Source organism: Microtus oregoni, unplaced genomic scaffold (genome assembly GCF_018167655.1).
Source record: "Microtus oregoni isolate MIOR12 unplaced genomic scaffold, Mior012 000016F_ref0000370, whole genome shotgun sequence".
NCBI classification, from domain to species: domain Eukaryota; kingdom Metazoa; phylum Chordata; class Mammalia; order Rodentia; family Cricetidae; genus Microtus; species Microtus oregoni.
The window spans coordinates 24,149,721-24,174,809 of NW_024543075.1; the positions used below are offsets into that span (position 1 = coordinate 24,149,721).

Genomic DNA, 25,089 nt, shown 5'->3' on the forward strand with positions numbered 1-25,089 from the left:
TGGTTGCACAGCAAGAGCGCTCTTAACTAGAGCCAACTCTTCCTTCTTTGTTCTCTGCTTTTTTAACTATGAGTGGGAGGTTCAAACGTCTCTGAGGGAAGCCATAGGCAGAGGAAGTTCTTCAGAAGGCACACACCGAGAAACCACAATATGAAAATGAGAAGGGGTAGGGCCTGCTCCGTGCTCGGCAGCGCACCCTTGTGAGATGAGTCCAGAGTTGTGGGAGTTCCTAGCACTAGTCTGTCACACCCCATGTGTGGGTCGGGCACAAGAAAGACACTGCACGACCCAGCATGGGTCAACTGAAGCCTCTCAGTATGTGTGGACAGACGACAAACAGTTCAGAGATCCAGGCATGTCAGCATGATTTGTATACCGCAGGAATGAATGCACGCCCATCTCTAGGGAAGAAGGATGTGGTTAATTTTTAAGTGCCCTTGCAGGACAGCGGGTGTTGGGACTGAAGACGACTAGACCCTGAATTTCTTGTAAACAACTTGTTTTCCTCTGCTCTGAGCAGCCTGTAGCTTCTCTGAGCACGAGACCCTGATGGCAGGCTGGTGGGGCTGCAGCTGAAAGATCCCAAGAGCTAGGGCGTGGCCAGAGCCCTCTATAAGCTGTCCCTGAGCACAAAGTGGGCATTCTTGGCATTCTTGTATCAAGCATGTCCCCTTGGTCCCTTCTGTCTGTCTGTCTCTGTTTGTGTGTTTTTAAATTTTCAGCCTAGTTCCTGTAGCACATAGTAAGTGGAGCACGGAACAGAACCGGTGTAGTTCTACAAATGGGAGCAACCGGTTTGAAGATATTTTCCTGGGGGTTCAAATCCTGAAGAAGCCCTAGAAACCGATGGGTGGTCTAATTTAGCTCTACCAATTAAGGGTGTCAGCATTGTATAACACCACTGAACAGCAACTGCAAAGAGAAGCCTTGGCAAGAAATAGATATTGAGATACTTAAAACAATTTTGAGCATATTATTCCATTTTTCTTTGAACAAAGTAGATAATATTCACCAGGTGCTCTTAGTAGGGAGCAGCTTCTGCATGGGGCCAACCTTTGTGGTTCTCTGCATTCTGCGTCTAGAACAAGCCATAGATTTAGCTTCTAATGCTAGAGCCAAGGAATCATGCAACTGGGACAAGCTATTTTTGCTTCCTTTGGACTAGCCAAACTGGCGATGTGAGACAGCAGGAGTCCTAAATCTGAAGTCAGGGAACCTGGATTTGAAACCCAGATTTATACCAATTACTACTTTTATAGAGCTTGGACAGCTTTCATTGTTCTGACCCTCGGTTTTCAGCCTAGAGAGGCCCTCGTCTTACTGCGCAGGAGAGGGTAGAGGTGACACAGAAAAAAACAAACCGCATGACTCAATGCCCACTTTCTTTCCCTAAACATCCTGAGTACCATTATTCAGCCACGGCACTCTGTAAAATATGAACTGCCTTAATAGACAGGTAGACTGTAAAGTTATTTTGGTATTTGGTAAATTGTTTTGTAATTGGAATTTCCAGCAGCGTTCCTTTTTTGTTTTTATTAAGAATTTTTTTTTAAATACAATCTTTTCTCATTTTACATAGCTATCCCTGTTTTTAGTATTCAAGCATCTATACTGGCCTGACTTTGGGGTATATGTCCTCAGCCACAGCCACTAAGAGCAACACCTGTGCACATTCACTACATTCCCTATTAAGGCCCCTGCCCACCTTCCATCCCTTCCTCCGTCCCTCCCCACTTCTCTTCTGTACCCAGAGCCTGGTCTTCCCTCCCTCTTCCAATCCCCCTCCCCTCCCCCCCCCCCAAAAAAAAACCTGAGCTGCCACACGGTCTCTTTCTCTGCCTGCTGCTTTTTCTAAGTTACAACATTGGTTCCCTGATGGGGAAAGGTTCTTCTGGAGTTTCCTTCTGCCCACAGGCAATTTAAGGCACGCCAGGATCCAGGAACCTGGTGAACCTGGTCCACATGTGACAGCCTCGCTTCTCAGGATCGCTGGTCCCTCCATCCAAAACCCGCACGATTGGTGAAGCCACTCCCCCTTCTCCACCTTTGGCTATTTCGCACTGTCTCTCGGATGTGTTTTCTCGCCTTTCGGCTTAAGTACTAGTACCAGGCAACCATGACTCTTTCGGGCTCAGAGCCCTTGGCCCTCGTCCTTTGCCTGACTGACCCACTACTAGGTGGCCTGTGCCAGTTGCATTTCTCAGACCCAGTCCTTCGGCCTGTGCCCCTAGACTGATGACCAGGCAGCTTGTGCCTTCCTAGCGATCCTTGCTTGATTAAAAAGTCATTGGATCTTGTTCTGCTTCACTCATGGGAGTAAGTCTACCAGAAAATCTGCTTCCTAGCACAATATAGATATTGTGATATTTTACGGGACCTTTGCTACATTCTGCCAGCTATCCTGATCTCTGCTGCACGCGGCATGTTTGCTCAGTGGCAGAGCTCACTGAAAGGTAATCCCTTCACCCTGGGACCCTACCCACTTGCTCCACCCCCAACAGATCTGCTCTTTTCCACCTGCAACAAATCTGCTTTCTTGTTCAGGGGTGGCTCCGTCTTCCATTCCATATTGTCAGCTGGGTCTCTGGTGGGGCTACCCGCCTCTGACCTTTTCCCTGGATGTGAGGCTTCCTTTCTCGAGCAGTCTTCTCACCTTCTGGTTTTTCTCGAAGTCCTGGTACCAGATGACTGTGTCTCTCAGGCCCAGAGCCCTTGGTCCCCACCCTTTGGGTGATGACCCACTGGACAGGCCTGTGCCTATCTCGAAACTGACCCTCTCTGAATTCCTGAGACACTAGGAATTTGCAGACCCTTGGGTCTTCTGATACCTTCTTGCTCCCAATGGGATGTTTCTGGAGACCCCTGACCACTCCTAATCAGCTAGTGTTGCAGGACTACCAGCTGCAGGCCATAGAGTTGGAGGCACAAGGTCCATCAAACATGTCCAGGTGATGCTGTGGAGATGGGAAAGGATCAGGTGCTTTAAGCCCTTGGGAGTTAACTTGGATCCACGTTGGACAGCATTTGCCAGGTCCAAGTGGCACCTGATGGTTCCACAGAGCATGAGCAGTGAAGTGAAAACAGTTAGCTACTCCAGGATGTGGCCAGCACCCCAGCTTTCCCAGGTCCCCCAAAGATGAACAATGCCCAAGTCAGCAGGAAGTGGTCCTGAGAATATGGCGTCCTCATCCCTGCCTCACCTGCTACCCGTTTCTAACTCCTCACCTTTTTATAATAAAAAGGGAGGGGCTGGAGAGATGGCTCAGTGGTTAAGAGCATTGCCTGCTCTTCCAAAGGTCCTGAGTTCAATTCCTGGCAACCACATGGTGGCTCACAACCCTCTGTAATGAGGTCTGGTGCCCTCTTCTGGCCTGCAGACATACACACAGACAGAACATTGTATACATAATAAATAAATATTAAAAAATAAATAAATAAAAAAGGGAGGCATGTCCTGGGCGGTGGTGGCGCATGCCTTTAATCCCAGCACTCGGGAGGCAGAGGCAGGCGGATCTCTGGGAGTTCGAGGCCAGCCTGGTCTACAAGAGCTAGTTCCAGGACAGAAACCAAAAAGCTACGGAGAAACCCTGTCTCGAAAATAAAAAAATAAATAAAAAAAAGGGAGGCATGTTAGTACTCAAGCCTCTATACAGCAGCCCCACCAGAGATCAGACTGACAGTTTTGAATGGAAGGCGATGCTACCAGTGAAGGAGAGCTCGGATCTCTTGAGGGTGGAGCAGGAGGATAGGGTCGGTGAGCTCTGCTATACTTGGGTCCGTCCTCAGCTGCAGCCACTAAAAGCACCACCTGTGCGCATTCACTACAGTCCCTTTTAAGGGCCCTGCCCATCTCCCATCCCTCTGTCTCCATCTGCCTGTCCATCTGACCCATTTTTCTTCTGTCCCCAGAGGCCAGTCTTCCCCTTCCTTCCCCCATTTTCCCATTCACTTTCTCCCAATCAAAACCTCTCCACCTGAGCTCTGAGTGTCTTTCTCATGCCACTTTTTCTAAATTACAACATCCGTTCCCACTCCCTCCCCTCCTCCACCTTCACCCTTCCTCCCTAGACCCCCATTCACTCCTCAGAAAGGGTAAGGCTTCCCAAGGGGAATCACCAAAGTCTGACACTTCTCTTTGAGGCAAGACCAAGGCCCTCCCTCCTATATCTAGGCTGAACAAGGTATTCCTCCAAAGAGAATGTGCCAATTCAAGCACTAGGGATAAATTCTGGTCCCGCTGCCAGTGGCCCCACAGACTGCCCAAGCCTCACAACTGTTCCCCACATGCAGTGGGCCTAGTTTGGTCCTATGCAGGTTCCCCCACTATCAGTCCAGAGTCAGTGAGCTCTCACTAGCTCAGACGAAAAGCCTTGAAATCACTCAAGAACAACAAAAGCCCTCCCCAATCCCTCAAGGGAGAAATAACCTGCAGAGGAAATTGTGTGTCCACACAGGTATTATTTATAAGATGGAATGTCACCTAGAAAAGTCCTGGCAGATGTGTGCACATGTGTGTTTGTGTAAAATATTACCTCTTATATGGGAGTAGTGATGTACAACTTTAACTCCAGTACTTGGGAGGCAGAGGCAGAATGATCTCTCAGTTGGAGGCCAGCCTGGTCTACAGAGTGACTTCCAGGGCAGTCAGGGTTACATAAAAAAACAAAACAACAATCACCTCCCAGCCAAAACCCAAACCAAGCAACCAACCAAAACAAAACAAAAAAATAAATCACCTTATTAAGATGAACAGCTGTAAAATGCCTGCTGGAATACCCAATAAATCATGAGGTGAATGTATCTGTGAAAAGAAAATCCCTTTATCTTAGCTGAGGAGTTACTGGCAGCTGATCGTTGTGGAGGATGGGTAGCAATTTTCATCAGGGCTGTGGCTGCTGGTAGGTTGTCCTTGTGACCTAGGCAGCAGTGACTGCACTTGATGGGCTGCAAGAAAAATTTACAAAGGTGTAAAGGTGGGAGGGTTACCTGGGAGGAATTAGGAGTGGGTAGGATCAAGATATACTGTATATACGTAGGAAACTATCTAAGAATAACTATTTAAAAATAAACTTTTTTAAAAGAAAAAATACTCAATAAGCTATTAACAATGATTCTGAGGAAGGTGGCTTATGAGCGGGCACTTATCATGTTCAATACTCCTGGGCTTTAAAAAGTGTTTTTATTTTTGTAAATGTGCCTGTGAGCATGCACATGTGTACAGTGCCCATGGAGTATGTACACATATGCTGTGTCTGAGCATGCACATGTGTACAGTGCCCATGGAGTATGTACACGTATGCAGTGTCTGTGAGTATGCACATGTACAGTGCCCATGGAGTATGTACACGTATGCAGTGTCTGTGAGCATGCACGTGTACAGTGCCCATGGAGTATGTACACGTATGCAGTGTGAGTATGCACATTTGTACAGTGCCCATGGAGCATGTACACGTATGCCGTGTCTGTGAGCATGCACATGTACAGTGCCCATGGAGCATGTACACGTATGCCGTGTCTGTGAGTATGCACGTGTACAGTGCCCATGGAGCATGTACACGTATGCCGTGTCTGAGCATGCACACGTGTACAGTGCCCATGGAGTATGTACACGTATGCCATGCCTGTGAGTATGCACACGTGTACAGTGCCCATGGAGTATGTACACGTATGCCATGCCTGTGAGTATGCACACGTGTACAGTGCCCATGGAGCATGTACACGTATGCAGTGTCTGTGAGTATGCACACGTGTACAGTGCCCATGGAGTATGTACACGTATGCCATGCCTGTGAGTATGCACACGTGTACAGTGCCCATGGAGTACGTACACGTATGCCATGCCTGTGAGTATGCACACGTGTACAGTGCCCATGGAGTATGTACACGCATGCCATGCCTGTGAGTATGCACACGTGTACAGTGCCCATGGAGTATGTACACGCATGCCATGCCTGTGAGTATGCACACGTGTACAGTGCCCATGGAGTATGTACACGTATGTCATGCCTGTGAGTATGCACACGTGTACAGTGCCCATGGAGTATGTACACGTATGCCGTGCCTGTGAGTATGCACATGTGTACAGTGCCCATGGAGCATGTACACGCATGCAGTGACTGTGAGTATGCACACGTGTACAGTGCCCATGGAGTATGTACACGTATGCCATGCCTGTGAGTATGCACACGTGTACAGTGCCCATGGAGTATGTACACGTATGCCATGCCTGTGAGTATGCACACGTGTACAGTGCCCATGGAGTATGTACACGTATGCCATGCCTGTGAGTATGCACATGTGTACAGTGCCCATGGAGTATGTACACGTATGCCGTGTCTGTGAGTATGCACATGTGTACAGTGCCCATGGAGTATGTACACGTATGCCGTGTCTGTGAGCATGCACGTGTACAGTGCCCATGGAGTATGTACACGTATGCAGTCTGTGAGTATGCACATGTGTATAGTGCCCATGGAGGCCAGGAGAGGGCATCAGATCTCCTGGATCTGAAGTTGCAGGTTGGCTGCCCGGTGTGGGTGCTAGGGACCAAAAGGTCCCCTGCAAAAGCAGTCAGTGCCCTTGTTCTTAACCACTGAGCTCTCTCCTCAGCCCCTTGGGCTGTTTTGTTAAACACACATACACACACTTTGTTGTTAAAAAGAAAATCCTTTTATGTCAGCTTACACTTGTGAAAACTGCCCTTATAATAGCACTTGGGGCAGACGTTGCTGATGGACCAAACAGTGGTGTTAGAGCGGTTAGCCTAAGGTGGCATTCCAACTAGTAAGTTCATCTTGCTAGTCACTAACCACATTAGTAAGTCAAGTAGGAGGTGAGCAGGTCAGACCTTCAGATGTACAGAGTAACTGTTACCCCACGACGATTATGGATGACCCAAAAGTTCTCTGGCTCTTTAACTGCATTTCAACAACAACCAATGCAATATAAGAGGATAGAGCTGCTTTAATGGGTGAAGAAATCTGTCTTATACAACTACTAGTAAATATTTAAGCAGTGTGAAAAAGTGCCAGAGAAAGGGGCACATTATTTATTTTACTAGAAAACTGGCCTAATCCACCCATGTCTTGGAATGTTAATAATAAGCGCACTGTTATTTTTCCATTGCTGTGCTACAACGCAATGACTAAAGCAACTGACGGAAGGAGGGGCTTGTTTGGCTTGGTTTCAGAGGGGTAACAGTCATGGTGGGAAGCATGGCAGCAGGCATGACAGCGGGAGCAGAAGCCAGGGGCTCACTTCTTGAACTGCAAGCATGGAGCAGAGAACTGGGAATGGCATGCGGCTTTGAAATCTCAAAACCCACTCCCACCCCAGAGACATAATTCTTCCATGAGGCTACACCTCTTCTTAAACTTCCCAGACAGCCACCAACTAGGGACCAAGTATTCAAATATCTGAATAAACTATGAAAACCTGGGGCTGTGGGGAACACAGCGAGGAGTGGAAGTGGAAGAGGGGGCTCCTTCCCATGCGATGCTAACAACATCACCTAAGAGGCCAGGTCTCTGTGAATGTGCACAAGTGCTGTGAGACTGTTCTGTTGGCTTTAACACAGGCTGGCCTCAGACAGACTTCCCATGGAGCTGAGGATTACCTTGAACTTCTGATCCTCATGCCTCTACCTCCTGGGCACTAGAATTACAGGCAAGTACCATGACACCTGGTTTATTCAGTGCTGGGGATTGAACACATGGCCCAGGAGAGCTACATCACTAGGAGGAAACATTTAAAATCACAGCTTATTAAAAGTAATAGAAGCCTTTTTAGTTTCTTTAGTAGACAATTTATTTTGATAAACTTGCTCAATAACAAAAATACAAGTGAAGAAAATTATGTTCACTTTATACAGTCGTATTAACAATTTGTTTTCAAACTATTAATTGAAAAAATGTTATAACCAATTAGAAAACAATTCTCAATAAAGTTGGGATAATATACAGATCTTGACCACAAACTAAAACCTCTCAAGGCAATACAACTAAAATCTCTGTGTAGGTAATTCTACACAGACCACCTTTTTCCTTCATATATTTTTATCCTTCAAAAATTTTCTGAAAGCTTACTGTTTTGACTTGTGAGTGAAAATTTAAAAGAAAATCAAAGAGGGTTGATAAAACAGTTACTGTAACCAGAGTAACTGGTGACTAGTAGTCTTTTAATAAAGACAAAATAAATGCAACACGTTCTTCTAACGAAGCCCATGATGCAAAATCATAGCTAAGAATAGATCCAAAGTTAGTTTTCCACACCTTTTAGGACCTTTCTTCTAAATCAATAGATTGCCTCTCACCAGGGCTATCTGCTATTTCACTGAAGAGATTAAACAGTGAACTCACACAACACCACACAGAGAAATCAAAGCTGTAGGCAAAAGGATAAAAACCAATGTGTTTTGGTCATCTAGAACATTACAAAGGAAAACAAGGCATCCTTCAAAAACAAAACAGAAGGAACAGAAACTAGGTTTGTGAGAGATGAAGAGTCAGCACGTCACACCCATACACGAACAACACAGAACATGGGTTACCTTTGGAAAGGATTGTACTGAAATGTTTGCTTTTAATGAATTGGAGATTTTTATCTTACAGATGTTTAGGTTTGTTCAATAGGAGCTTCCCCAAAACTCAAACTAATTCAGTCTTGTGCAAATAAAACCTAAAAATAGTTTTCAGCAGATTTTACAGTGATACTCTTAGGCATGAGAAGAGCGTACACTCTAAGAACAATGTAACAGACAAAAATTTGACAAATGATTGCACCATAAGTGTTTTATATACATTTTACAAGATATGACTCCTGCTATAAATTAATACTGTGCTACGTAGTACTCATAGTGACCTTTTAAAAGCAGCTGCTGGCAGCTGGGCATCCTTCCACTTACAGGACAGATTATACGGATGAGCCCACTTCAGCAACATTTGGTCTGGGAGAGCTGACAAAGACGGGACTTCACACACTACTAGATGGGATGGTCTAATCCTGGGTTAGAGCACTGAGTGGCTAGAGAGATGTTCCCCCACCAGCTCGTCATGCACTGGACCTCCAAGACAATGATGAAATTAAAGACAATTTAATGGTTTGGGTAATAGATACAAATAACCTAAAATTTTGTAATCTTAAATGCAATACCACTGTGAGAGAAGTAAACAGCGGGGAAATTCATAGCAGCTGAGAAACTTTCTCTCCCCATGCTCATGATCCAGTTAAAAATATCTTGAGAAACTATTTACAATAAAACCCATCTTTTGAAAGAGAAAAGCTCTTGGTCATGTCAGTTAATTTGAACTGTATGTTGCTAATACTTCATATCAGTGGTATAATGCCAACTACCAAAGCTTCCCTTCAAAGTGACCCATCTGACTGAGGGATCATCCGAGCACAATCCACAGTGTGCACACAACACACATGTCTAGTGGTGGCCTCAGAACTGACTGGATGTAATACTTGGTGGAAGTGTCCTTCCTCTGGTTTACAGGCTTCGCACAGAAGGGTCTCCTCCAGGCTTCCTGGGTGAGCCCGAACACTGGGTTTTCATCCACAACTTAATACTGTGAGACAGGTGAAGAACAAGCTGGCAGGAAGGAAATGAAGCTCCGTTCTGGACTGTCTCTGAGGAGGCAACTCCACCTCTAAGGAACTATTCTGAGGAATAATCAAGCTTCTTAGAAATCATTCCGGCTTGTATGAAGCCCGGGCTGCGTGCGGCTCTGTTCTGTTCACCAACAGGGGGGACATCTAGACTGCCATTCACTATAGAGAAAACAAACTCAGCTCCACTGCCATGAAACACCCTCCTCGTGACGAACTTCAAACGGCATTAGATAATGTTCACCAGGAAAAATCTAGGTGTTGACACAGACATGGACATGTGGAGAAGAACGGACTGTGTTTTAAAGTATTTGTGAATTCAGGGTAAGCTGTACTGTTGCTTCTAGAAAAACCCTTAAGGCCGTGGGTTTAATGCAGCCTTCAAAACAAATGCAAGGGTGTTAGCTTTTCAAGCAAACAAAGGTGTGAAGCATATAAAGCAAACAGTGTATTGCTCAAGTGTCTGGTAAAGATGTATTAGCAATCTTACAGATAAAATGCCATTTTTATGGTAGAGTAGAATTAGTGTTGTAAATAGGCCAAACAGCCAGATATTTGCTAGTGAACTTGTGTTTACATGAAGTTGTGTGCTTGAACATATACAATGCATTATTAATGTAGAAGACTGAGCCAGTGGGGAAAAACAATTCTCTATAATACAACAGATGACAGTTGCCAATCATTTCAACAGTGTCAGATTCCCCAACCTATAAGGTTTGACATGACCTTACCTTTACTATCATATACAAATAAATTAAACCTAGAAAGAATCTTTAGCTTAACTTAAAATTGCACCTAGAAAGGTATGGAGTTATTTGTACCTATTACAGAAACCTGTCAAAATCAAGGGCTACTACAAAGAATGAGGTAAACTGAAGACTCTCTCCACTATGCAGCCTTCAGATAAATGGCTTTTTTCTATTGAGTTCTAGGTTGCACACCACAGTGTTTTGCTAGCAAGCATTCAGAGTTCTCTTCCAGGGACTGTTTGCATGTGTGCATATATAAATGTACACACACATACACACACACACACATATACACACTGTATACTGCATCAGCAAAATATATATATTATATATATTTATATAAATATAAGGAAGATTTCCCCCACCCACCCCAAACTTGTTTCTTAGTGTTTTCTTTTTTCGTTTTGTACACAGAGATTAGGGAGTTTTAGAATTTTTACATACATTTTAGCAAACAAGTTTTGATCTATTGGCTTCTCGGTGCAGTAATGCAACGGCAATCCACTGTAGGGCCAAAGGCTCACAACATGACAAAGGAGTTGAGAACACTAACGTCTTAGGAGGTGAGGCCAGCCCCACACGAACCTCCAGCACCCCTCTGGTCCATCACGATTCATAAATACTAGGCTCCCCCCCCACACCCATGAATCATTAGACATTAAAAACAGATCACCAGAGTCACAGGGCCACATGCTTTCAGTATAAAGCACTCTCCTTCACTAGGTCACTATCACAGTGCAGACTGCCTGCCTGAATATGCTCAGGAGATTTAGTCAATATTGTATTTGGTTATGGAAAAGGCTCTCATTCTTTTTTAAAATCCAAAGTGCATAGTGAGAACAAATCAAAACACTTTTTTTTTCTTTTCAGCATCAGGTTCATCTAAGCATCTTCCTATGAGAGGACTGCCCAGACGCCTTCTTTTTGTCCTCCCAAGCTCTAAAAATAAAAAATAAAATTAAAAATAAAAGCAAGTTAAGCCATTTAGACATTCGTCAGCCTGGTAAACAGACTTTGCCAGCAAAGAGAAGTCCTACTATTGTGAAGAAAATCGATAAGACAAAAAGTACATATGACGACCCAACTACTGTGTTGTTGGGTAACTTATAAGGTTGACCTCCGACTTCATTGATGTAAAATCCTATTGGAAATATTAGGGCAGCCATACAGAAAAGGATCACTGTAAAACAAACCAAAATACAACATTAGTAACATGCTTTGGTGATGCGAAAAAAACAAAACCAAAAACAACAATGAAGATTTGGTACAAAGCAATTTATATGACCTGTAGATATCAAGGCCACACCTGTGAAAACATGAACCCCCTTGTCAAAACTTGTATACACTACAGGTCACACAATTCCCTGAAGCCTAACAAATCTAACACAGTAGATGTTGAGCTACAGTTCTTTATGCAAGTCTTTAGATGATTTTGAATTATGAGCATTTGTGTGTGTGTGTCTGTCTGTCTGTCAGTCTGTCTATCTTAACATTTATAATTAAGAGCAGAGTTAGGGGTGATGTTCTGCCCTAATAACCATTAGCTGGCCTGTTTTCTTCCTTAAAATAGGAGAAATATTAACAGGATAAATGAAACAAGTCAAACCCCTGGCAAAGCATTGGGCTGACAGAAGGGCTGAGTAGACGCGGCCACTGTTACGTCACAGCTGCACTGCCGGTCCTCCTCACAGTGTAGAGGAGCCTAGGGAGAAGGTACACAAACATAAATACTACTTCTCTTACTCTGATGTTCAACCAACTGGAGAAAGATCGTCTGATCTCTGGGATGGTTAGCACACTGTCAGAGTGGTTATCTCTCCAGGATAATGTTCTAACACAGTAATGTTTCTATCAGGGTTCTAAATACACAGACAACAAAGTCAGGAAGGGTGAGAAACCCCCTTTGGGTTTTATATATAAACAATATAAACACAATAAAATACATTTTTCATTAAAATGTTTCTAGAAAGATTACTAGAAAACACAGTATCTGGGCAGAAGTAATACCTGTCTAATCTTTTACCAAATAGTGTATTTCCAGTGCTACCAAAGAAATTCTCTTCCCAGTAAACATAAATTACCCACAGTTAGGTTAGCTTTTCGGAGAAATTATTTTTGTTTCTTGAAGGTAGTAGTCAAGTGTTCATCATCCCTTGAACTTCTTGGGACAGAAGGCTGACTGCCCCAAGACAGGGTTTCTCTGTAACTTTGAAGCCTGATCTGGAACTAGCTCTTGTAGACCAGGCTGACCTCGAACTCACAGAGATCCACCTGCCTCTGCCTCCTGAGTGCTGGGATTAAAGGCATGCGCCAACACTGCCCAGCTCAGAAGGCTCTCTGAACACAGATGAACCAGCTGCTGGGTATGACGATCTGAAACTTTCTCATAAATAGAATGGGAAACCTTTCCAAGACAAACCTATCCCTAGGAATATTAAGAGAACCCTGAACAAATCTATCAGTTGCCAATAGCTCTAAAATTTTCTCGGTGGGTTAATCAATCAGAAGAACTTAACGCAATCACTTCCTGGATGAATACCAATAGTACATTAAATGGCAACGCTTGCTTAAGTAATATCCCTTAAGAAACATTTCAGTATTCTTTTTTTATGTTTTTTGTTTTGTTTTGTTTTTTGAGACAAGGTTTCTCTGTAGCTTTAGATCCTATCCTGGAACTAGCTCTTGTACAGACCAGGCTGGCCTCGAACTCACAGAGATCCATCTGCCTCTGCCTCCGAGTGCTGGGATTAAAGGTGTGTGCCACTAGCGCCCAGACATATCAGTATTCTTTTATGCTCTGTATCACTTTGGAAGATTATTCTATACTATACAAACAGAAAACCTAGTTCACTTTAGACAAATGACTGCACAAAACAATATCATACAAGCAAATCTGAATTCTTTGTATTTTCCTTCTACAAAGGAAAAATGTAGGCCTCAGATTCCATTAGGGTTTTGGCCCTTTGACTAGTAATCAATTAACAATTTTAGATGTGCTGTAAACATCCACTTATCAGTGTGAGTGAGAGAACGAAACCAGTCTAATAGGAGCCATGGGGTTGAGGGAGGTGTGTGTGAACCAAGTGCAGCTCTTGGGGGTGCAGGCAAGAACTCAAGCAGCAGGCTAGCTTGAATTGCACACAAGAGCCTGCATCAACACACTGTGTAAACATACACACACTTGTCCACTGTGGGCAAGACTATTTTTAAAACATTTTTTTCTGATATTGAGCAACTTAGGAAACAGTAAAATAATTCAGAAACACTTTAGTAATATATAAACATTTGTTTATGTTACTGTGCCAATTTTCTCTACTGAAAAAATTCCGTCCTTTATTAATGGACAATAAATACCACTCATTTAACAGCTACAATTATAGATAAAAATTTGAAGAGTATTTTCTAAACTGGTTATGAATAGTTCAACATAATTTGAGAAAGCAACAGCTTCCTATTAATTCTGATTCTAAGGCCTAGGAATCTGGTTCTCTATACTTTCTAGGGTCCAGATTTATGTAGTTGGAGTTTCTGTTTGAAGCTATCGAGAACTGTGAAGTTACTTCAGATCCTAAATCATCATTAGTGTTTACAACAGCAGCAGCTATCATATGTGATGATCAAGCTCTGGTCCTAAGCAAGCTCACAGAGTCAGCACCATCTCCGCCATGGGACAACAGGAGCACCTGTACCTGAGGCTGTGATCAGAGTGGTAAAAAGGGGGCTGTGGAAAAGGCTCAGTAGGTGAAGTACCAGCTGTGCATGGAGAGGTGCAAGTTCAGATCCCCAGCACCACACAAACCGCTGGGTATGGCAGGCGGCTGGTGGAGACAGATGGCTCTCCAGGGCTTTCTGGATGTCCAGTCTAGCCAAATGGTGAGTACCAAGTTTAGTGAGAGACCTTGTCTCAAAAATTAAGTTGGAGAGTGGTAGGGAGGACACCTGATAAAAACCTTTGGCCTCCACATGAGCATACACTCACTCGTGGGTACACACACACACACACACACACACACACACACACGATAAAAGAATAGGGTAAGAATTAAAGAACTCATCCTTGCTTTTCTTGTCCCCACCGGCAAGGTCCATCACGTGGGGTTCTCCTGACAGAGGATCTGTCATTAGAACGTTACTCTCACATAATTACAAAAACTATATACGCACGGGCAGTGGTGGCGCACACCTTTAATCCCAGCACTTGGGAGGCAGAGGCAGGTGGATCTTTGAGTTCAAGGCCAGCCTGGTCTACAGAGTGAGTTCTAGGACAGCCTGGAGACACAGAGAAACCCTATCTCAAAAATTCAAAAACAAAACTCTATATACAGCAGGGCTCAAATACATCTTCATAGCTGAACCACTAGGGGGAGCTCCCCAGCCAGCAAGCACAGACTAAATGTCAATTTAAATTTACTCCAAGCCACTTTACGTTAAAGAATAGAGGTAGAAAATGGAGACATTTTAGTATAAGTATGTATTTTTTAGAGTAGATAAGGGTTTCTGCATATACAACACTACTTTTCAGAAACTGCTGGAAACAGCAAGGGCCTCTGGCAAAGAGGCTCTGAAGGCTGGTGGCAGTGAAGAATGAGACTTGGCTTGGTTACCATCCATCAACTTCAATCACTCCCATATGCACATACAATTTCAAAAATAAAAGAAACACATTGCATTTTGGAGTCAACTATACGCAAAGACCTTTTTGTTGAAGGGGAATGAAAAACAAAGATAAACCCTAGTTCCTCTCCTTTCCTGGCCCCATGAGTCTCTTATCGCTGTTCTTGCCTAATGTAAATTTGTCACGTTGCGGTTTAGGTTTTTGGTCCCTGATATTGTTTTACTCATTAGTGAGTGAATCAAACCTGGATAAATGAGTGTGTCTGTGAGTAGAAGATACAAGATTAGATTCTCTTTATTTAAGTCCTCAGCAACACGCTTTCAGCGAGCAGCCTCCTCTACAATTGCCTCTGGCCTCACTCTCTGGAAAAGAGTTGTCTCAGGCCTCAGGATCATCAGATTGTTTATCATTTTTAATAAGGGCAAGGAGGAGTTGCTTACCTCAAAGGCAATTTGATCTAGATTCTACTACTCAGGAAGATGGTAAGACAAAAATGAACGAAGTTGGAAACAAAGTTCCAAGGCAGCTGGAGAGACAGGGAGTCCCGGAGGAACAGCACTACTCTCAGCTCTAAAGACATGGTGCATATTTGGATTGTCCTCTGGTGGTAGGGACAGCACCCAGCCTCACATAGAGTTAGCAGTGCTCTAACTCAGCTACACATCTAGCTGAGATAAACTTAGTTTTAATGTTAACAGGGTTACCTGAAGTTATCTTTTACTCTGGTTATAGTTGTTTTAAATAAAAACATTAAGCAGAGAGAGCTATGTTAAAACCATCTTTGGAAACATATGCAACCTGAGATGAGCCTAAGACTCTGCACCGGAGACCTCAGTGCTCTGCACACATCTTCATCCCACGAGTGCAGACCAGTGACCATGGCTACTGTGCACCACACACTTCCCTCCATGGGGGATGTTCAGCAGCACACTCGGCCTCTGCCCACTAGCTGTGATTATAAAAACGTTTCCAAATATTGCCAAATATACCCTGTGGTGAAAAACTATTTTAGAGACAAAAAAGCAGAATCACAGAAATGTTCTTGTGTGTGTGTGTGTGTGTATTTGTTTTCCTTAAACTTGGGATAAGTTTCTAAAGTGTTCAGTAATTAAACCAGTTTTGCAAATTATAAGTGAATACTATATGAAATAGATAAATTCATGACACCACCACAAATAGCTTAGTAGAATAAGAAACTGTGACAAACAGTTACTAAAAAAACTAAATGTGTTGATTTTCAATGGTAATCCAACCCAGTAGAAACAAAAATCAACAATATTAAAAAGCAAATCATTGCCTTCATCTAAGTTATATATTTTCCTAGATTTATCTTTATTTTGATAGAGGATACCAGTATCTTCATGAAGTGGAAACCACCTGGACTAGTGGTAGCTCCAAGTCACAAACCTGAAACACTACGTTACAGAGAATAAAAGTGAGCCTCATTAAAAGAGCATTCACACAGAGCAGTGGCAGCTGTGGGTGTCCTGGTCCTGCAGTGACAACGCTGACGAGCTGTGGGACTGTGCGGTCTATCTCATGGTCATGTGAGTGGTGCTCCGGGAAGATTTACTGAGTCCTTAGGACTGATCTTGATAATCTTCGTACAAATGCCACTGTGCGTGCCTTCTAGACCAACTTAGTAAGCGGGCTACTTACTTCCAGTGAATGCTATCCACCGAGCATATTTCGTAGCTTCTCTTCGCCAGTGGGAAGCCACCAGCAAACCACACGTGACAGTCAAGGAAATGATTCCCATGATGATAAAAAACAGGGTGGTGACCCACTCTGGGGGAAGCCGGGGAGGGATGCAGGTCCGGTCTCGTCCATGGATTGTTTGACACTGTCGCACTAGGCCCACAGTGAGTGCTCCTGGGAAGAAGCAAAGGTGGAATACTTTAGTAAGTCTGCACACCTGAGAACATTCCCACAAAACCTCTTTCACACTTAGATCTTGTTGGTACCTGGGTGAGTAATCCAAGCATTTAATTCGGAAGCTGTCTTCAGCAGTCTGATGCTGTTTATAATGTGGCAATGCTTGGGTTAACGTAGAAAATGAACATAAGCAATGAGAACAAGCCCCGAGAGCTGTAAAGCATCAGTCCAGTCACTCCCTGAACAAAAGCACTTCTTTCTGTCATGGCTGCTTTTCTACAGACTAGACCACGGTCCAGGCTAACTGGACACTTGCACACCATCAGGAGTCTGCATTCTAAATGCTCTTCTCCGAGTACTTGTGTCAGGCACTGATCGGGCTCCAGGGAAACAGCAGCAAAGTGGCTGGCTGAGCCTCCTGCCCTTCTTGATCTTGCACACCGGCAGCAAGAACTGCATTTTTCTCTTTCTGGATTCAAGACTGTACAGTACTTTATTTTGGCTGAGGAAGAAGTATGTATAGGAAATTGAATGCAAACTTGGAATATACCTAATGATAATATCTAAACTATATAATGCATTAAACACTAAGGTGAACTTATCAAAAGTAAAAGAAAGGTGTGGCTCACTCTTTTTATCATTATGTAAGAGCACAGCTGCAACCTTACTGGCATGTGTCAACAGGAACACAAAAGTGACCAAGGCAAACTGTAAAGTACCCCACTATCATTAATTTTCAAAACTTTATTATTTTATTATTATCAAGCTGTAGGGCAGTGTGAGAGAGAAAGTGCTGCGTGTGTGTGTGTGTGTGTGTGTGTGTGTGCGCGCGCGCGCGCGCGCGCGCGCGCGCACGTGCGCGCATGGGCAGGGAGGCTGAGGTCAGCTGTGGAGTCGGTTCTCTTTTCTATTTACCTGGGTTCTGGGGATCACACTCACGCGGTTGAGCTTGTGTGCACTTTGCCTGAGAGCCCTCTTCCTGTTCCCTCCCATGAAGAGATGTGAACTGATTTCTCTGAAGCACCAAGTGCCACTGGATGGAATTACTTTAAAGAAACCCAGATTAGGAAGGTAAGAGACTATTTTCTGTTTTTCCACACAAAGAATTACAATTTACTTCCAAATAAAAGCTGTCCCCTCTGCAAGAGTGACTGCAAATGGGGAGCAGCTACTAAACACAAGCGTGAACCCGGAGAGCCGCTGAAGACAGCAGATTCCCGCCTCTTTCTAGGGAGGGGGCGTCTTTCTTGGCTGGCCTTTTGTTTCTAATATGAACAGCCCCCTCCCCCTAGTTCACAGCAACACTCCCTCAGAATCAAGGCATTGGCAGGAACAGGGCCTTCTTAAGGACTGGCAGCAAAACGGGAGCAGCAGCCCGGGGCTGGATCTGTCTGCAGAGTGTGCGGGTAGGTGGGTTTCTTAGGAAGGAGTGCTTGGTACAACTTGCATCTTTCCATCAATCCCATTTTAGAAATAAAGCATGTGTTAAAAAAGAAAGAAACACAGGCTGGAGAGACAGCTCAGTTGTCAAGAGTATCTACTGTTCTTGCAGAGAACCCAAGTTTAGTTCCACTGTAGGGGGCTCACAACTGTCTGCACCTCCAGGTTCAAGATCTGAAGCCCTCTTCTGACCTCTGTGGATAACTGCATTCGCTTCTACACACACACACACACACACACACACACACACACACACACACTAAAGATCTTAAAGAGTAAAGTAAAGTAGGTTTTGGGAAGGGGCTCAGTAGGTAAAGTGATTTCTGAGCAAGCATGGATTTTTGGTTCCCTAGCTCCCACTAGGGACAAACAGTACCAGCTGCGATCCTAGTGTGGGGAGGTGGAGCCCAGAGGATTCTGCTGTCTTGCTGGCCACAGCCTAGCTCAATCTGTGATCACCTCAGTGAGAGAGCCTGTCTGAAAACACTTGCAAACTCACATGTACCTTTCCCACACTATGTACACGATTAAAACAAAACCAAACACTAAAAAAGATTTAGAAAAGAAAGGTGATAAAAAAAAAAAAAAGTTCTCGGGGACTCCAGAAATGGCTCAGTGGTTAAGAGCACTGACTGCTCTTCCAGAGGTCCTGAGTTCAATTCCCAGCAACCACATGGTGGCTCACAGGCATCTATAATGAGACCCGGCACCCCCTTCTGGCCTGCAGGCACACATGGAAGGAATGCTGTACACAAAATAAATAAATAAATCTTTAAAAAAAAAGTTCGCACTCGGGAGGCAGAGGCAGGCGGATCTCTCTGAGTTTGAGACCAGCCTGGTCTACAAGAGCTAGTTCCAGGACAGGCTCCAAAACCACAGAGAAACCCTGTCTTGAAAAACCAAAAAAAAAAAAAAAAAAAAAAAAAAAAAAAAAAAAAAAGTTCTCTGAAAAATGAATTATGGGGGCGGGAGAGATGGCTGAGTGGTTAAGAGTAATGCTGTTCTTCCAGAGGTCCTGAGTTCAATTCCCAGGTAGCTCACAAACATCTCTAATGTGATCTGATGCCCTATTCTTGCCTAATGTCATACATGCAGATAGAGTACTCACATAAGAAATAAAGAAATAACTCTTTAAAAAAGAGTTATGGTTTCCCCTCTTCTCCAATGCTAATTCTCCCTGGCCAGAACTCTGAGATGATAAACAAACTGTACTTTTTCTTTTAAATCAAATAATCAGGTCCAGCTGATGAATCCTGCACAGGTGCAAGAAACACAGGCACAATATGAAGACTGTCACAGGCAGCACGAAGACCAAAGTGAGCAAACTCTTACGGCACCGTCATCTACTATGTCCCCAGCTGCTGTGTGGAACCTAGAGACTTACAAAGAGTAGGCACCGAGGGTTACATGACTTCTGAAACAGTAAAAGTTTCTTCTGAGTGCTAAGTTGAGGTGGGGCAGAGCCTACTATGATAAAGCATTATAATGTAATTCTGGAAATAAAGAAAGCATTCACAGCTGTGCCCATGAACTCCTAACAGGAAACCACTCCTGATCATTCGGCAGAAAGACTTCTAACAAACTGCCCTCTCAGAGTCGAGGTTCCATTTATAAAAGCTGAACTGTAATGCTGAAAGACACTTGCACAAATGCAGCACTGGATTTCCATTATGGAGGCAACTGTCTTCACCATGCAACAGACAAAGGAAGCCTGACTGGCAGCTGCACACACCTACTGATGAGATCTGCACTGAGGATTATCTTGTGAGTCCAAACATTCAAACCCCGTCCAGAGCATTAGAGGGAAGCTCTCTCTCTCCTTGAGAATATTTCTGAGTACTCCTGTGTTCCCCCTCTGACTCTGGTTAAGAACAGGGCGAGGATGCCTACTCTGCTTGCCGGTTGTCAAGGCTTTCAGAGTAAGACTTCTTTTTGCCGCCTCTTCTGCCTAGCAAACCACAGCACGAAGAAGCAAGAAAATGGAAATGATGGCTATTAGCAAACTGGAGAAAACCCAGTGGATGTTCAGCTGTAGAGAGGCTCTGCTCCTGTATTTCTAAAATTCCGTATCACAACAAAGCAAGACCAAATACTCAGCACCTCTGAAGGCGGGCAAAGCAAGCAGACATTTACAATAATGTCACTTTCTCTGCCCTGTAGCTGCTCTGTAGCTGTCTGCAGGAAAGGTCAGCTAATTTTAATCAGCAATTAGATGGTATACTGCATAAAAGAACACTAATACCCAAATATCTTTCTGTGCGCTGGGTTTGTGTACTCAAATGCATGAGGTCCCAGGTCCCATCTCCACATCCCACAGAGGATCCCTGCAAGGCTCTCAAATGCTCGGCTATTAGAGAATGAGAGTCCCAAAACAATACTCTCATGCTTCCAGTGCAAACAGATTTTCCTACAATAGAGAGGGGTTAGTGTTAACAGTGGTTGGTCAATGTTGTTATACTTTGCCCTCTGGAATAGGACTGTAATTCAGTAACATTTTTAATGTACTCACACATATTCTATGGGCTAACTGGGAGAATCTACACAGCCAATTGCTTGGAGATTTAGATTTTGTTAGCACCCACACTTTGAACAGGCCTTTAAATTTCATCTTTATTTCAATGAATTATCTCTGGCCCATCTTTTACTGCCTCTAGATTTCTAATACACTCTGCATTGCACAGTCAAAGCTGATGTTGAAGGTAGTGGTGGTCCTGAGTATTGAGTCCAGGGATTGTCTACCCTCAGACGTGGGGATTTAAAAAATAACAGAACACAGCTGGGCATGGTGGCGCACACCTTTAACCCCAGCATTCAGGAGGCAGAGGCAGGCAGATCTGAGTTCGAGGCCAGTCTAGTCTGCAAAAATTAGTTCCAGGACAGCTACGGCTACATAGAGAAACCTTGTCTTGAAAAACCAAACAAACAAAATAAAAAAGCCCACAAACAAACAAACAAAAAAAAGAATGCCATCTTTTCAGAGAAAAAAAAATTATACTTTGTGATTCGCTGGAGAATCATCAAATGGCCTGAAGCAGTGGGCACACAGCAGGAACCAAATGGATTAAAAACAAGCTACAATTAGAACCATGCCGCATCCCAGAGGTTCTCTGGAAAAACTGTTGTTCAGTGTGGCTTTTTGCAGGTTAAGCGAAAGTCCAACCATTTACTATTTTTTGTTTTACACAACAGGATTTTTGTCTTTTTAAGGTGCCTGTGACTGCATTCCCCAAGCAGCCTATCTATCTTTACCCAGCAGTTGTTGCCTGGGTAACCAATCCATCCAAACAAGAGATTTATACACAACAGAAAAAAGGAAACCAAACTAGAGGCTCCAGCCTTCCACGAGCCTCACAGGATCGCTCGTGCCTGTGTATCATCCACATGGAAAGTCACAGGGTCCCTCTCTCTGAGTGTGGGACCTTAACTAAACTGACTTTTGAAGCTCATCCTCTAGACCAGACACAGTCTGAGCATGTCTGCTGCCACGGTGAACATCTTCACTGGAGACGGAGGAGGTATGTCATCACTGGGTTAAAGGCACGCCACAGAAAATATGTAATCCGGAGCTGTGAAGCGGCATACACGCCCACCAGAGCCTGTTACAGGCAAATCATGTGACATGCCCACCAATCTGGACCTTATCCCTGCCATCAATGTGATTTCTGGCTTTCTACCAGAGAGCGTATCCTTGGCAAGCTGTTTATTGGTTACACATGCCAAACAAATGCTTCACCACAAATGTCTTAATGACTGATAAAGGTTCACTTTCTGTTCTTCCAACAGCAGTGGTGTTTAAGCAAGTGACACCACTCCAATTTTAACTGAAAGGATGGAGATTCTCATTTTACAGACAGCTTGGGTAAGGAATTTAACAGAACTCAGGGCAAGTTTGGACAGAGGCGGTTGGGGGTGGCTAAGGCAGCTAGGGATGCGCACACAGTGTGCTCCCCTGTCACTGGGGCTTCTAGTCTCCAACCCTGAACTTTCCTCTCAGCTGTTACTTTCCTTTCTCCAGTTGGTGACTTCTTTACCCATTCCATCCCAACAGCTCAGATGCTGAGTGAGTGGTAACACAGGTAGAGAAGCTCGGGCACTTGCCAACAAGGGTTCGGTTCCCAGAGCCCACGTCAGGAAGCTCAGGGATCTGGTCACCGACACCAACGTGGACACAGTACTTAGCCTGGCCCTCATGTTACTCAGGACTTCAGATATCATAATATGCCGCTCATTAAATTGTATCTTTGGCCTATTTGCTTTTTGGTCAGTTCACTTTTTATAAACTTCTGTGTCCTAGCATAAACACAGAAGTAGCAGAAGAAAAGGGCTACTAGCTATGGTTCTGGAAGAGATATCTTGATGATATTGCAGAAACTAGTAAGTACGCCTACCACAGGGTCAAAGGTGTCAAAGTATAAACAGCTGGAAGCCTTTCCTGTAAGAGAGTGCTGCTTGAACAAGGCTACCTAAGGAAATGATTCAAGTTCAGTTGCTAACGCACCCAGAAACCACTGCGGCTATAAACCAAGGGACCCAAACTACTCCTAAGCTTAGTGCAGTTCATGGGATGCTGGGTTTGCAGTCATGCAGAACTGCAACAATTTACAAGATCACTAATGCTTCCATTCAGGTTTCAGAAGAAAGCCTGGCAGCCAGTCAGTGTGTAGCAAGGTCCGATCCTTGTGGGAAACTTGTGGGAGGGCACCTGAAACTGTGACAGTGAAGTTGAAGATGACACAGAAACCACAGGAAGCTGGAGAAGACAGGAACATGGATTGTCTGCCAGGGAAAGCCACAGGAAAGGAGAAACTAGCCCAGCAGAGAGGCCATGTGGGCTTTGACCAAATTGCCCATAGGGGTGGAGCTGCCAAGTCAATTGGCACTCACCATGCCCAAAGTTATGGTTTAAAACTCCCCCTGCTGAGTTTCAGTCTTTGTCCCTATTCCTTTCTACACTGTTTGGAAGGGGAAGGAGTGCTTACTCTGTGCTACTGTGTACTGTTTTGTTTTACCCCCAGAGACAAGGTTTCTCTGTATAGCCCTGTAGACCAGCCTAACCTTAAACTCAGAGACTCACCTGCCTTTGCTTACCGAGTGCTGAGATTAAAGGCATGTGCCACCACTGCCTGGCACCAAATTAAGAGGCACCCAGCAGAGTAATAAAGCACACCTCTGGGTCCATCTGTGAGGGGAGCTAGAGAGACAGCTAGTTCATGAGGCCTCTCATCAGTGAATTAATTGGAAAGACCCTCAGCAGGTGTAGAACTTGGCTGGAGGGAATGGGTTCCTGGATATGCCTTTGAAAGACAGGGCTCAGTCCAGGCCTCCTCCTGCTTCTCTCCGCCTTGAGTCATGCGTTGAGCAACCCTGCTCCACCACATGCTCTGCTGCTATAATGTCTGTGTCGCCACAAGCCCAAAGCAATGGAGGAGGCTGAGCATGAATGAAACCTCTCCCCACTAACATAATAATAAAAGTACTGATACATGCTAAATGAAAGAAATGAGACATGAAAGGCTACATATGGTATGGTAGCACTTAAGTCAACTTCCCACATCAGGCAACTCCCAAGAGGCAGGAAGCAGATCTGGGGTTACCAGCAGAAACGGACGGACTGAGGAGTGCTGAAGAAAGCTTACTTTCTAGCATTTTTAATAATAATTTTTATTATTTTAGTGTAAGAGTGTTTTTCCTGCATGCATGTGTGTCTGGTTACCATGGAGGCCAGAAGGCATGTATCTCCTAGAACTGTAGTTACAGGCAGTAGTAAGCCACCATGTGGTGCTGGGAACTGAACTTGTGTCCTCAGAAAGAGCAGCCTGTTCTCTTAACCACTGAGCCGTCTCTCCAGGCCCTGAACTATTTATACATTTTGAAAAGGTAATTTTTCCACACTCCTCAGTCTAGTTTGAACTTCTATTGAACTCAATAGCATGCCAAAACTTCCTCCTGCCCTGTGTAATTACATTTCCTCTATAGTTTCTGCACTAGGCAAATCCCGTCCTTATATTGTAAAGCCATCGACAGTTTTATTGTCTTTTTTTACAAAAGAAAAGGTGGGACTGGGGAGATGGCTCCGTGGTTCCTCTTTCAGGGGGCAATAGTTTGGTTCTCAGTACTCCAGCTCCAGAGGCCCCACTTCCAGCCTCTTCAGGCACCCGTACTCACGTGCACATACCATTCTCTCTCGTGCTTGGCTGGGACTGGCCTGTTTGAGAGAAGTCAGTTCTTAATAGTAGTGAGGATTCTTTGCCTGTGAGATTATCATTGTCTTTCTGCTACTTTCAAGATTGCCTTTAAGTCTCTCAACTATTTAGGATGTGTTTAAGTGTGGGTAGTTTTAAATTTGTCCTATCTTGGGTTTGTTGATAAGACACTGACTCAAGTTGGGGATCTTCCCCACATTTTTTCCCCTAGTGCCCTTACAGCTCCTCTCTTTCTTTCTGGAACTCTACTGTGTGTACTTGGCATGCATGGTACTACTACTTTATTCATCTCCAATGCTCTGTTCATTTTCATGATCTGGATTTCTGCCCTTTGCAATGGAAGATCACAATCAACACATTCCTGATACTTCCTTCTGCTGATTTTTCATTTTGGATACTGAACTTTTCCACTCCAGACTTTCTACTTTAAGGTTTTCTCTTTATCAGGTCACTGCTCACTTTTGCGATATAATGAGTTAATCTCTACCTCAGCAGTTCTCAACCTGTGGCTGCAAGCCCCACAGGGGTCACTTATTGGATATCCTGAATATCAGATATTTATATTACAACTCATAATAGTAAAAAAAATTAGCGTTAT

The 25,089-nt window shown here is 44.1% G+C and overlaps 1 protein-coding gene across 1 annotated transcript in view; it reads right to left on the reverse strand.

Moving 5' to 3' along the window:
• Positions 1-8,560: 8,560 nt before the first annotated feature.
• The window catches only part of Mosmo (modulator of smoothened), a 57,501-nt gene continuing 40,972 nt past the window's right edge, over positions 8,561-25,089 (reverse strand). Inside the window, exons 2-3 of the mRNA XM_041666821.1 lie at positions 16,633-16,845; positions 8,561-11,538 (exon numbers count right to left, since the gene is read on the reverse strand). Coding sequence (XP_041522755.1) covers positions 11,354-11,538; positions 16,633-16,845 — 398 coding nt within the window. The 3' untranslated portion in view covers positions 8,561-11,353. The remainder of the gene's footprint in view (positions 11,539-16,632; positions 16,846-25,089) is intronic.